Here is a 12234-nt window from a genome sequence, read left to right on the forward strand (position 1 = left end):
ATGACTTTCACCGGGGTGCTACACGTCGCGGCTCTGTTCCTGATCCAAGGTAAGCCATACGCGTTGTCTTACACGATCTCCCCTTTGCAAGCAGTCCAGCTTTGGAGAACTCCATTTCCAGGCCTTCAGCACACCCTGCGCAAGGCAGCTTTGCTGTTGTTTTCCTGTTGACAATGCTGCATTGTCACCCAATTTCCAAAGCACACTGGTGCTGAATTTCAGCTGACTCCTAAACCCAGGAATGATGGGACCAATTCACCTCCTAGCAGCTGGCATGCTCAAGAGGGCAAAGCAAAAGATTCTGCTTTAAACTTGCACAGGGGATCATTGCTTGCTTTCCATTGCTTGGATACCTGTGTGTGCCTTTGTTCATTCATGCCTTGTGTCAAAAGTGGCAAATAGAAGACGTCAGAGTAATTTAGAAAGCCCTTGCAAAGTACTTCAAAATTGAAAAGCACTTTAAATACTCAATCTCCTTACTTCTGCTAGAGGATGTAGCTTATACTTAATGTGCTAATCTCCTTAATACACAGGAGAGCGTGAAAGATTTGTATTTGACCATGTCAAACAGGGAAAGATTTAAGTAAGGAAAGCTGCAGGACAGCTATCTACAAGCTTGGGATTCTTGCAGGCTTCGCTGCTGACCTTTGCAGGAGGAATGCACACGTGAGCCTGGAGCTGGCCGAAGCAATAGTCCTCTCATCTCCTACGTGATGAGTTTGGACCTGCTGACAACTGCTTGCTGCTCTTGGCCAGCAGAATTAATTCAGACTCCCACTTGCAGGTCTGCAGCCAGAGGTCAAAAATAACTCAAGAAACAGGATGTCTTTACAGGCTACAGTTTTAAAGATAACTGAAATGATGCACTGAGTGCACATTGCCGCAACAAGTTCTATGTGCGCCTTCTGATGGGTAAAATAATAGCAACCAGAGACATAAGCCATTCTGCTCAGTCGCATCCTGCAATTTCTAGCAAGAAATTGTTGTCCTTTCTTGCCAAGAAGCTGGATATATCACTGTACTTGGTGCCAGACTAATTTTTCCAGGTAGCTGGGCCACCTGGGATCCACACGGTACAACCACCGCTGTCCTCTGGAGCTGCCACCAGAGCATCTCCCACACTCCAGTGACTGAACTTTGGTGGGCTACAGTGGCTTGAAGGGCACAGCCACATCAAACTGCCCCCTGTATGGGGAAGGAAGTTTGACCTGTGAGTCATGGTCTGAATGCAGCCATGGTCTCTCATGGAAATTACATATCTGCCCTGTTCTGGGGGCTGCTTTTTTCCTGTTTTAGAAAAGCAACCAACACCCCCACCTTTCTCTGTGCGGTCTTGCTGCTTTCACCTCAAAAGGTGTGACTTGAAAGACCCCACACTGCTGTCAGTGACAGGAAACCAACACTACTAAGAAATGCAAAAGGGCCTGTGGAAAACCACAGCCAAGGCCCCCTCTGCTACCTTAACAACATGCACCTCAGACACAGGCCCCCACAATGGGACTCATGCAAGCTCCTCTGCAAATGACCCCACATGGCATAAACCCTGAGAAACCAGCTGAGACACTAGGAAATGAAATCACAAGGAAATACAAGCCAAAGGCACTGATGTGCCACATGCAATGGTAAATCAGTTACGGCCACTCTAAGCCCAACAGAGCTTCACCAGCGTACAGCGATTCAGTCAAACCCAGCCCGTGGTGTCTCCTGGCACCGTGCAGTAAGGACAGACAGCAGAGCTGTATTACACAGCTTCTCCTTGGCTAAAGCAGCATACATCATACTTACAAATTTGGAAGTAAAACTATTGAGATGTTAGAAAGACATCTCTTCTACAGGCTTATAGGGTCCAAAGCTCAGTTAGCAAAGAAAGATAAAAGGTCCGTGGTGTATTTGCTATTTGTGAAGTCCCAAGCTACATCAGTGACCATTTTTCCATGCCACCTCTGGCCCGGGAAATATTACATGTACTCAACTCAAGGGTGAGGCATGGGAACCAATCCCCATGGGAAACTACTATCTAAGAGGGAGACAAGTCCTTCCTCTGATGTTAGTGGAAAAGAGCAGGTCAAGCAAGAATGCCCTATGACAGCTTCATTTCTGGTATCTTTTAAAATGTCTTTTTGAGAAAACGAAAAGCTTTCCTGAAGCCCAGAAAGATTCACTTCCCCAAAACGCAGTGTTCATGTATGCAGTAGGAACTTGCAGCAGGCAGCTACCTGCAAAATAAAACACACAAAATGGGAATAAAAAATTAAACATTAACTGCCTCTTACTGCCTATTTACTTAACTCTGACCCAGGCAGCACTCTTAGTAATTTCTCCAGGGCATGTTTCTTTCTGAAGAAGGCGATTCATTCCAGGTCATCAAATATTTTCACAAAGTGTATTATATAGCTTAGAATGTCTGGAGAGAAAAGCACACTTTACTGCCTGTCTGTAAAATGAACTGGGTGGAGAGAAAATGAGATTTCATTTTAGTGGCCTGTGCCAAGCCAGGTTTGTGGATCCTGCCTGCCAAAGAAGTTTCAGAGCCAGTTCAAAGCAGCTGCAGCACTACACTTTCTGAATAAGAAAGCCTCGATTTTCAGCGGTGCTGATCACTGCTCAGTCGCACACACTTACAAATCAGGTTCAGCACCTCCAGAACGGAACATGTTTGTGTTAACATACAGGGAGAGCGTGCATTAAATGGGTCTGCTGTCAATTCTTCACTGACTCATGAGGAATAACGTTTAATAACTAAATCCGGTTGTGCTAGCAGGTGAAAATCATGAACCTTAGGTATGGATCTTACCTAGTGACTGTGACGACTTATCTAATGACTGTGATTTATTTGTATCAGTACAATCATGTTGGCAAGTTTCCTAATGTAGAAACACCTTTACACCCTTGAAAAAAGGAAAATCGATGTATTACTCAGTGCGAACCATTGTCACTTTACTTCACGTCACATCTTAATACTTGTTTTCCCCCCTCATCTCTGGCAGGGGATTTTCCAGGAGCTGGCAGTGAAACTGTAACTCTAAAGGAAGGAGAGGACCTAAATCTCCGCTGCAGCCTCAGCAGTGACGACGGCTCTGCCCGGCAGTGGTTAAACCCTCACGGCTTTGCCATTTTTCTGAACACCCAGCGGGGTAAGTGTGAAAACCGAAAGCATCACTTTCCACGTGGGGCTGGAGGGTGAGGGTCACTCGGCCGTGGGCTTTCCCGGCTCCCACCCGTGGCCAGTCTGACTCAGCCGCTACCCACCCGCTCGAGATGGTTTTACACTCAGCCCCTTGCTGGCAGGAAGCTGATGAAATGGAAAGCCCCACAAGAGTGGTCTGGCCCTAGAGCTGTTAGCAATGAAGTTACCACCAGCACCAAGAAATTAGGACAAAAACCCACTCCTGCCTTACAAGAGAGACAGGAGTGGACGTGCCTGAAAGCCCTGGGTACTCTTCTGCTCACTAAGGAATTCAATGTGGTGCATCAAGAGGGAATTTTTAGAAAACAAGCAGTGATTTCTAATACGTGCTGACAAAGTCACTATTACTGCGTTCCCTTCCCCTCCCTACACCTCGTGTCTCTCTGTCCTTCTCTCTCCTTTACCTGGTCCAAATTCAACAACTCTGCAAGATTTGGACTGCCTCATTTGTACAGTACCTCGTCAGCATCCCTGCTTGTTAATGCCCTTAGGCTTTAGTGATAATAATGACTGGGATTTATCCAAATGGAATTCTACAACTCAGTCCCAGGTGACAAGAGCAAGTGGGATAAGTGTTCATGAGCAATTTTAAATGACTCACACATGGATGTATGAGGAACTGTTTCCTGTGGAATCCAGGATTCCAAATTCAGTACCTAGTATAATGGATATGAAATATTAAATTTAAATGGGATGGAGGTAGGTGAGAGTAGCAAGAATCCCTTCATTTATGCAAGGTTTAAAGCCACAAACACTCTCTTTCTATGCAAACAATTTTGGACTGAGACCCTTTATTCTGCCCTTACCCACTTTTAGACGTCTCCATCTTTTAATGGCTCTAGTCCTTTTGGTGCTTCAAGTTTTGCTGAGCTGACACAGCAATTTACTAAGGCTTGGGAAAGAACAGATCCACTGGTATCTATAGGATCAGACTCTAACTCAAGTGAACAAAACAGTATCTGCCTTAAATCACCCGTGGATTCAACCCATAGTTTCAACATCCCGGTATCATCCTTCAGTAAGGCACATGATCTACCACCCACAAGGACTAGATTTTGCAAAGCATTTGGATCCTTGATAAGTCAGACACACTGAATATTTTCCTTTTGCAATACAAAAGAGAACAGTCCTCATTTAGAGAGAAACCGAATTTTACACTGGCAACAGCCATTTTCATGTTTTATTCTGAATCACCACTGTGAATCTGTCACATTGCTTCTCCAATAAACCACTTCATGAATCGGTTCCCTCCAGTCTTATTGTAGCTAAAAATCTGACAACTAGCTGCAAGTCTTACAACATGGTGATTTCAAAGTCGTTTAGTATTTAATCACTTCCATAAATTATAGTACTGCTGTGATTTTCTCCCAACTCTGTATTCTTACGAGACCTCAGCTGAAAAAAAACCTAACATACAGTTTTTGAGCTCTTTTTCTCCCTAATTACTGGTACAAGTGCTTAGTTTCAGTTCAATTTAAGGGCAGAAAGTTACACTTTCTGTGCTGCGGTTGCGGGAAATGTCCACGTGACTTGCTGGCCTGACCCCAAGGACTCCCATGTGCCATCCAGGAGGGGGAATGAAGCAAAGACTGTAAAGCCAAGAGAGAGAAACGGGATGGTACAGCAGAGTACAGATAGCCTAGGAGATGGTCTCATTAAAATCAGGGTAATTAGCGATGGGTAGGAGAAACAAACCAGCCAATTAATAAGCAGTTGATAAAGAGGTGTGTGCTGACCACAGTGTTCATTTACATATCACAAAGCACACCCAAAGAGGAGAAGTTATTTTTTCAAGGCCAAATAAAGGCTTGGGGAATGGGGAAGGGAAAGGTCCTCAGTTCATGCATCTATGCTTTAATATTCAAAGGTTACTATTACTTATGTCCTCACAGCCCAATGTTTGCTTATGTTTATCCATCTAGACGCTTAAAGAACCCAAATTGCTATAATACCTGGGAACACAGGAATAAGAGCTCCAGAAAAGAAAAGCAAGAAAAAAACCATGTCATTTTCCTCACTGGCAGCTCATGCACCCCCTTCTTCAGCCTCCTGCTGCCTCTGTAGTAGCGCGGCACCAGCTGGGAATGCGTCGTGCTAGAACTGCTCCCTTACGTTTTAAAAATGCAATACAGAAACCTATCCTCATTCATGACTGCTTTGATTATCTGTCTTCCTCTCATGTACCGACACGCATAGCAAGCTGGGTTTTATTTTCCTTACAGCTTTAAGAGATCAGAGGTACCAACTTCTCCATTATTCAAAGGATGAATTATCCATCCAACTGTCTAACGTCACAGTGCACGATGAAGGCGTATATAGATGCTTCTACTACGGCATCCCTTTCAAAAGCATGAACAAGACTGTTGAGGTATTAGGTAAGTTTCCTCACCTGCAACAAAGCCAGTTCCTCAACTCCAAACCTGCATTTGTGCATGCAATTTTACAGTGCTTAACACAACATAATCCTGGTTTTAGCTCAGTCCCCCCAGCAGCCATTCATAAAACCGAGTAGAAAGATGGACTGCAACTGATTCTAAATCTTATTGCTGCAGCTGCTCCTTCTGATCCAGTACTGAAAGTATCCAGAGACACAGAAAGAAGCATTGCACTGTCTTGCTGTACCCGAGGAGGTAAACCACAGCCCCACATTACCTGGCTGCTGGACAACGGGGTAGAGCTCCCTGGTAAGTGCTAAAAGGCCAGGGATTTATTACGAACAATTTCTTCTTTGGGTACATTTAACAATGTTGGAGGGTGAACCACATTCTGCAACACATCAGCTGGGACTACCACGCGTTTAGTACAACTTGGCGCACTGGTGCAGGTCTGGAGAAAAGTCAGTGCTAAATTCCAGCGTTTGTGCAAGGGAAGGTTTGCTCACATTCAATACAGAACAGCACCACTTGGCACCAAAATCCCCTGCGAGTCTGGAGTGAAATTCCACTGAAACAAAATGAAACACAAACTCTGGAGACACAGTTCTGAAAGCCCCCGTATAAAGTCAGTTAAGAAATCCATTATAACTATTTCCATGCTGGCAGACAGCTTTTCCTCAGCTTTGAGAGCTGTTCACACACACAGCAGCCGCCTTTCTCTCTCATTAATCTGGTCAGAGCCAAGCAGCTCACCAGCAAAAGCAAAAAAGCTCAGTAAACACATCCCACAGCACCCTGTGAAGCTCTCCTCTGGGCAGACACACGTGAGGAGGAACTGAGCCACCACAGAGCTCAATTTAATGTGTACTATATAAATAGCTGCTTTGAAGGCTGTGTTCTAACAATAAACACCATATTAGCTGTAACTGTACTTGGTAGTGGAAACCTACATCTGTATCAAAGTGTGAGGCAAATACCCACAAATGCAAATGTGTTTTCTTTCGCATACCAACAAGCTCTTATTTGCAATTTGCATCATTAAAAAACAAATTCAAAGCTTAACCTCTAATCCCTCCACCCCCAGGTGGCTTTTTTTTAACTAAGAGCTCTAGAAAACAACAGAGAAATGTGCTGGCCTGGATACTGCTAGAAATAAAGACCATAGGCAAAAATCCAGGTACATAGGTATTAATACAACAACGTAAAGCCCCACACTTGAAGGGCTTAGAAAAGCAGCATCTAAAATCCTACGTGTTTGGGAAGAGCTGGGCTGTGTGTGACTGTAAGGGCTTGGGGCAATACCAGCTATGAAGTTATAAAGCACTCAAGGAAGCAATATATCACCTCTGAGTTTTTATATGCATTTTTCCCAGTGCTCTTCAAAAAACAGGGAGTTCCTTAAACTTGAAACCACCTCAGTTCTGGCCTGATAAAGCGCATTACTTGCAACCTCACAACACAGAACTTGGGCACCGAACACCTCCCACAGCACATAAAACCAACCACACCTTTCTCCACTTACTATAACAACGAAAAAAATACCCTTAAAATGATTAAAAAATGACATTTACCTTTCTCTCCTCCTCGCCATTGTAGCACCAGCCCCTTTCAGCCAGCAGAGCCAGGCCTAGCAGTGAGCATGACCCAGCCTTCCAAACCACCACCACCACCTGGGCACGCAATCAGCACGCCGGGGCCTGTGCGGGGCCTGTGCGGGGCCTGTGCGGGGCCTGCTGGGCTCAGCTGTGGCTGGTTTGCTGAGGGACTATTTGCTCAAAAACTGCACATTTCACCGTGTGGCCTGCATAGGGCACACACTAAAATGTTGAAAGGGAAAAAATAACTCTGCTGATTCAGTGTTTCTCACACTTTTCCCTTTTTGCAGATGACTAACACTCCCACCACCCCCTTCCATTCTCAGCTTTAATCAAATACTGCAAATATTTGTACTAATCAGAAAATAGCTAATAAGTCTTAATTACTGGCAGCACCTCAGTTCCACCAGGGCTCAGCAGGGGCAAACTAGCTGTAATTACTGAGCTGTTGCTGAAAAATTAAATATTATTTCTTTTCTAGCAAAAACATTTTGAAAGCCTTTTGAGCTCTTGAATGACCCTGCTGGGGATGGGAAAAGAGAGTTGAGAAATCCTGGTCTATGTCATACAGCAGGTTATTTGTAAAGGCTAATTTGGAAACAAGGATTTTCTGTCATTTAAGAGATTAGGATCTTACCAAGGGTAACAGATCAAGAGAAAGCAGCAGTTTGTTTCCAGAGAACCTCTACTTTAGAGACAGATGGTAGAGGTTATTGTGCCACTATGGGCATTTAAGGTAAACATCTTTAAAAAACCTCTTTCTCCACTAGAGCTAGTCAAACCCGTCTCTTTCTGTCACATTAAATACATCTTTATTATTCCATATCATATAAATGAGTAGAAGTCAGTATTACTTAGAGGACTAGGAACTACATCTGACAGGTTACATGGTGCTCTCTAATTCATTACACCAAGGCAATGAATCTTTGTCTTTAACTTCCCTCCATTGCAAGAGTTAGATAGTCAAACCTGCATTGCAGGGATAGTGGAGAACTTGTACAGGATTTAATAGAGTTGTACCAATGTTTGTTTATTACAAATTTAAATACTGCATATCAATACAAATTTAACAACTTCCTTTTATGCTTGGGGTAACAAGTCCACACCTATTGAGACACAAAATCAGTACCCTTGGATCACCACATAGCACAATCAGAACTTTTTTTAGATGTCGGTTGCGCTGCAAAACAGCAAGTCCTTGCTCCGAGGCTGCCCGCTTTGGGCCCTGCATGGCTGTGGCACACAGCAAAGCAATTTATTCCATTCAGTAAGGACCAGAAGTGCTGGTGGGTGTCTGGACATTTCCCCCTAGTGCTGCAGGGAAATTTCCCAAGTGAGTCATGAAACAGCGGGTGCTTTGGGTTGAGCACAGGAGGTGCAGCGAGGTCTGCACTTAGACAACTGCCAAGGAAGAAAACATGACCTTGCTGCCTTTGGGCTCCCATGTAATCCATTTACACAATGAACCACTTGTGCACAGTAATCATGTGCTGCTTTAGCACAGCAAAGTAATGCAGATTGTGCCTGGAAGGTTTTTCATTAAATTGCTCTTGACTAGAAAGCACTTAAATGTTTTCTTCCGATGGGTGTATAGGTGACACTAAGCACAAGTTAGAAGCTGATGGGAAGAAATGGACCACAACCAGCACGCTGACAGTCCTCGCCTATGGGCCCAATTCAACAGCCAGCTGCCTCGTGCACCACCAAGCACTAGGAGAAGAGAAGCTGATGGCGTCTTTCCAGTTTGAGGACCTCCAGAGGACAGGTACTGCAGGCCTCTTCAGCAGCGGCGATCCCATTTTACCACTCTGAGGTAGTGAATGTTATGCAGATACACAGGTAAAGCTGAAGCCCATAGTCTACTGCCCCATGTGTGGAATCTGGTTTTAAATGAGAAGGCTACCTGGGGCAAAAGAAGAACTCCAAACTCACATTTGGGGCCTTTTTCTGTTTCTTAACACCTTAAAATCCATTAAACATTAAGCCACAGCAGCCCAGGCAGGTCAGTTCCCCAATGCTCCTGCTAGAGCTCAGGTGATATTTGGCCTAAAACTTTAAAGATAATTCAAAGTTTATGTTCTCAAAAAGCTGTGAGCTTCCCATGTCTTCTGCACATTAGGCACATCCACCTGGAAAGCTAGCAGGGTGTAAATGTTGTAAATTAACACTGAAGCTGTTTGTCTAATAATAATACACATGCTTCTGAGAACAAGCAATCTACAGGTAGGCATTAATTGCTTGGCCTTTTTTTAATTAATGCACAGGTCAGATAAACACAGCATTTATTATAGAAAGTATGTAGCGCTTTTACCTAGAGCTAGGGCTGAAAGGAGCAGTTACCATCAGTACTGGGGCATATTTTGCTGGCCCGTCAGAACCGCTGTGTTTTTTTCCCCAGTGACCACTGCAGTGTCATACCTAAACAGCAGCACAGCCTCTGCTCCAAGCTACCCACAGCATACGGGTAAGGGTTTCACTTTCATTTTATTCCTCGTTTCATAGCATTAAATATATTCATAGACAGGGAAGCTGAAGGTGGGAGGGTAGGACTGTAAGTCTAACCACAGATCTGATAGAGCACACAGGCAGTCTGGAGCATGGAGCATACACAGCAGATTTTGGTTTTCGAGGAGCAGTTCAATGGCGAAGTGTATCTTCTGATTTTTCTCTTGTGTTTGGGGGGGTTTCCTTTAGGATCTGAACGACCAACTGTCCCTTCTGCAGTACCAGAGGATCCAGTAGTTACCAGCTCAGCATCAACACCAACCCAGCAAAACCTCCAACCAGATGTCACATCTACTTGTAAGTTTGGTCTTAGTTACGTGAATTTACCAAACCAGGACAGAAATGCTACAGAGAACAGCACTGAATTCCACATTACAAACAAGTGCATAACATAAAACACCACATTTCTTGCTTGTGCAAGGAACCCTCAGCTTTACAGCCATGAAAGCGAAGTCTCTCTTCAGATGCAGAAGATCAGCATTAGCAGCAGCAGCCAGACCGGTCCCTGTCACAGCCCGGTGTGAGCCCAGGCTGAGGTTTCTCTGGACGGCTGCACTAGGTGGCACTGTGCAACAACGGTTATTTGTGCACATAGGGCTGCAGGTTGCAGTTACTGAACTGAGGAGTTGTTTCCAGCGGAATTAAAAGCTCCAGTGCCCAAATCGGTTGGCCAAAATCCACCAGGGTGGGCGCATGCACCTCCTAGTGTGACAGGCCCTGCAGTGAAAGATCAATTGTTTGTCTTAGAAATACAGGAACTCTTTGTTTGTGTTTGCTTAAAAGCGCTACATCAGTGATTGCAAACATCTCAGAATGGCTACATCTTGATAAACAATTCCTACATATGTTTACAAACATACATGGAGAGGGAGCTTGAATCTTTAACAGGACTTTCACTAGGTGTGCTTACATACCTGATAAGGAAGAAAATCTCTTATGAATGTAAAGTTTTGGTAGACACAGCATGCATTATCATTTTAGTTCTGCAAGTCAAAATTAATTATACAAGGTTGTATTGTCTGTGTGCATAAGAAAGTCAGAGCTCACCTCTCTGTTTGTGCAGGGTCTGAAGCAACGCCAGCTGCAGCAGGAAAGGAAGAATTTACTGGTTCATCGGGTTATCATGTCCCCAGTGGTAAGATCTTGCGTCTTCAGACATGAGTGGCAGTGACAAAGAACGGGGATTCTCACACTGGGTGAACTGTGAGCTATAAAGGCAATAAAAGAATAGTCAGGGATATGAATGCCAAAAATATGTCTGCTTTATGAAAAAGGTTGCATGCTCATTTCTGGTTTTGCAAGCAAGAGAAGCAAACTGGTGAACAGAGAAAGCCCCCAAATGACCAAAGATTCAAAGCTCAGCTTTGTTTTAATTTGGCAGTAAATGGGAACCACCGAGTTCAACAATGTGTAAGAGACTGTGACAATTTTCTTTTCATAAAAATCTTTGGATTAAAATGAAATACAGTGTTAAGGAAGTGAGCACAGAGCTTTAAGTCAAGGGCTCCAGAAGTCCCTTTCTGCTGCAGTACCAGGTGCCCTGCTAAGGAAATACATATTTCTTACGCATCCCTTTGCTCTTCAGAGAAATAATGTTCTCCTTTCCTTTCCTTCAGGGACTGAAACAGCATTCAGTGGCAATGTCACAGAACAGGAACTTTCCAGGACAGAAGCCTCACAACCAAGTGAAAATATAACTGTGATTCCTACCATCGCCTTTGGTACGAACTCTTTTACACCAAGCTGGTTCTCTCTGACCATGTATCCACCTCCAAACCTTTTGTCAGTACACTAGGGTCATGCTGGCTTGCAATCTTGAGGAGAGACCACAAAACCCAACCATTTTTATCCTCTAGAAAAAAGCTAAATTTTACTGTTTGTTGTGCCAGAGCACGAGTCCACTGATTTCAGTCAGTTTTTCTTGTTCATTCAAGAAGACAAAAATTGACCTTACATCCTAAAATTAAGTCCAATAGGGTGACTTCTGCTCTCCCACCATGTTCATCTAGCCTGGTCCAGGATATATTGTTCTTGTCTTAATGACCAGAGACTCACAGGAAGCTACTTAACAACACAAACATACGCCTGACTCTTTTACAGATCAAGATCTGAAATTTGAAGGCATCAAAAAGAGGAAGAATAATCTCTTGCTGCCAATCTTGGTGGCTGCTCTGATTTTCGTGCTGCTCATCATTGTCCTGCTTTTTATGATGAAGCTGAAAAAAGCTCATGGAGTGTGGAAAAGAGGTAGGTGATGGCCCTGTCCGAGCAACTGCTGACACTGCTTTATTCAGAGGGGCTGGAGAGCTGAGGTGCCTGGTAAGCAGGGACAAGACATGGCTCCTCCAGCCACCCATTAAATGTCCTTCTCCCACAGACAGTGACCGTGACTTGCTGCAAACAACTGTTGAAGCGTTCCTATAACTGATGGCCTCAGGCCACGCTTCAGCAGACGTGAGGTGCCACAAAAGCCAACAGAATTGCTGTCTTAAGCATATTTCTTAGATGGTCAGGATGATTGAGCCCCCATTTTATAACTAGTCTCTCAGGATTTTTATGCTGAAGGGAAAGA

General features: G+C 44.2%; 1 protein-coding gene across 1 annotated transcript in view; it reads left to right on the forward strand.

Moving 5' to 3' along the window:
* The window catches only part of CRTAM (cytotoxic and regulatory T cell molecule), a 13260-nt gene continuing 1026 nt past the window's right edge, over nt 1-12234 (forward strand). The window contains exons 1-10 of the mRNA XM_010187886.1: nt 1-49; nt 2988-3134; nt 5410-5562; nt 5740-5871; nt 8752-8922; nt 9556-9621; nt 9852-9959; nt 10726-10797; nt 11279-11383; nt 11763-11909. Coding sequence (XP_010186188.1) covers nt 1-49; nt 2988-3134; nt 5410-5562; nt 5740-5871; nt 8752-8922; nt 9556-9621; nt 9852-9959; nt 10726-10797; nt 11279-11383; nt 11763-11909 — 1150 coding nt within the window. The remainder of the gene's footprint in view (nt 50-2987; nt 3135-5409; nt 5563-5739; nt 5872-8751; nt 8923-9555; nt 9622-9851; nt 9960-10725; nt 10798-11278; nt 11384-11762; nt 11910-12234) is intronic.

Source organism: Mesitornis unicolor, unplaced genomic scaffold (assembly GCF_000695765.1).
Source record: "Mesitornis unicolor isolate BGI_N332 unplaced genomic scaffold, ASM69576v1 scaffold22987, whole genome shotgun sequence".
Lineage (NCBI taxonomy): Eukaryota > Metazoa > Chordata > Aves > Mesitornithiformes > Mesitornithidae > Mesitornis > Mesitornis unicolor.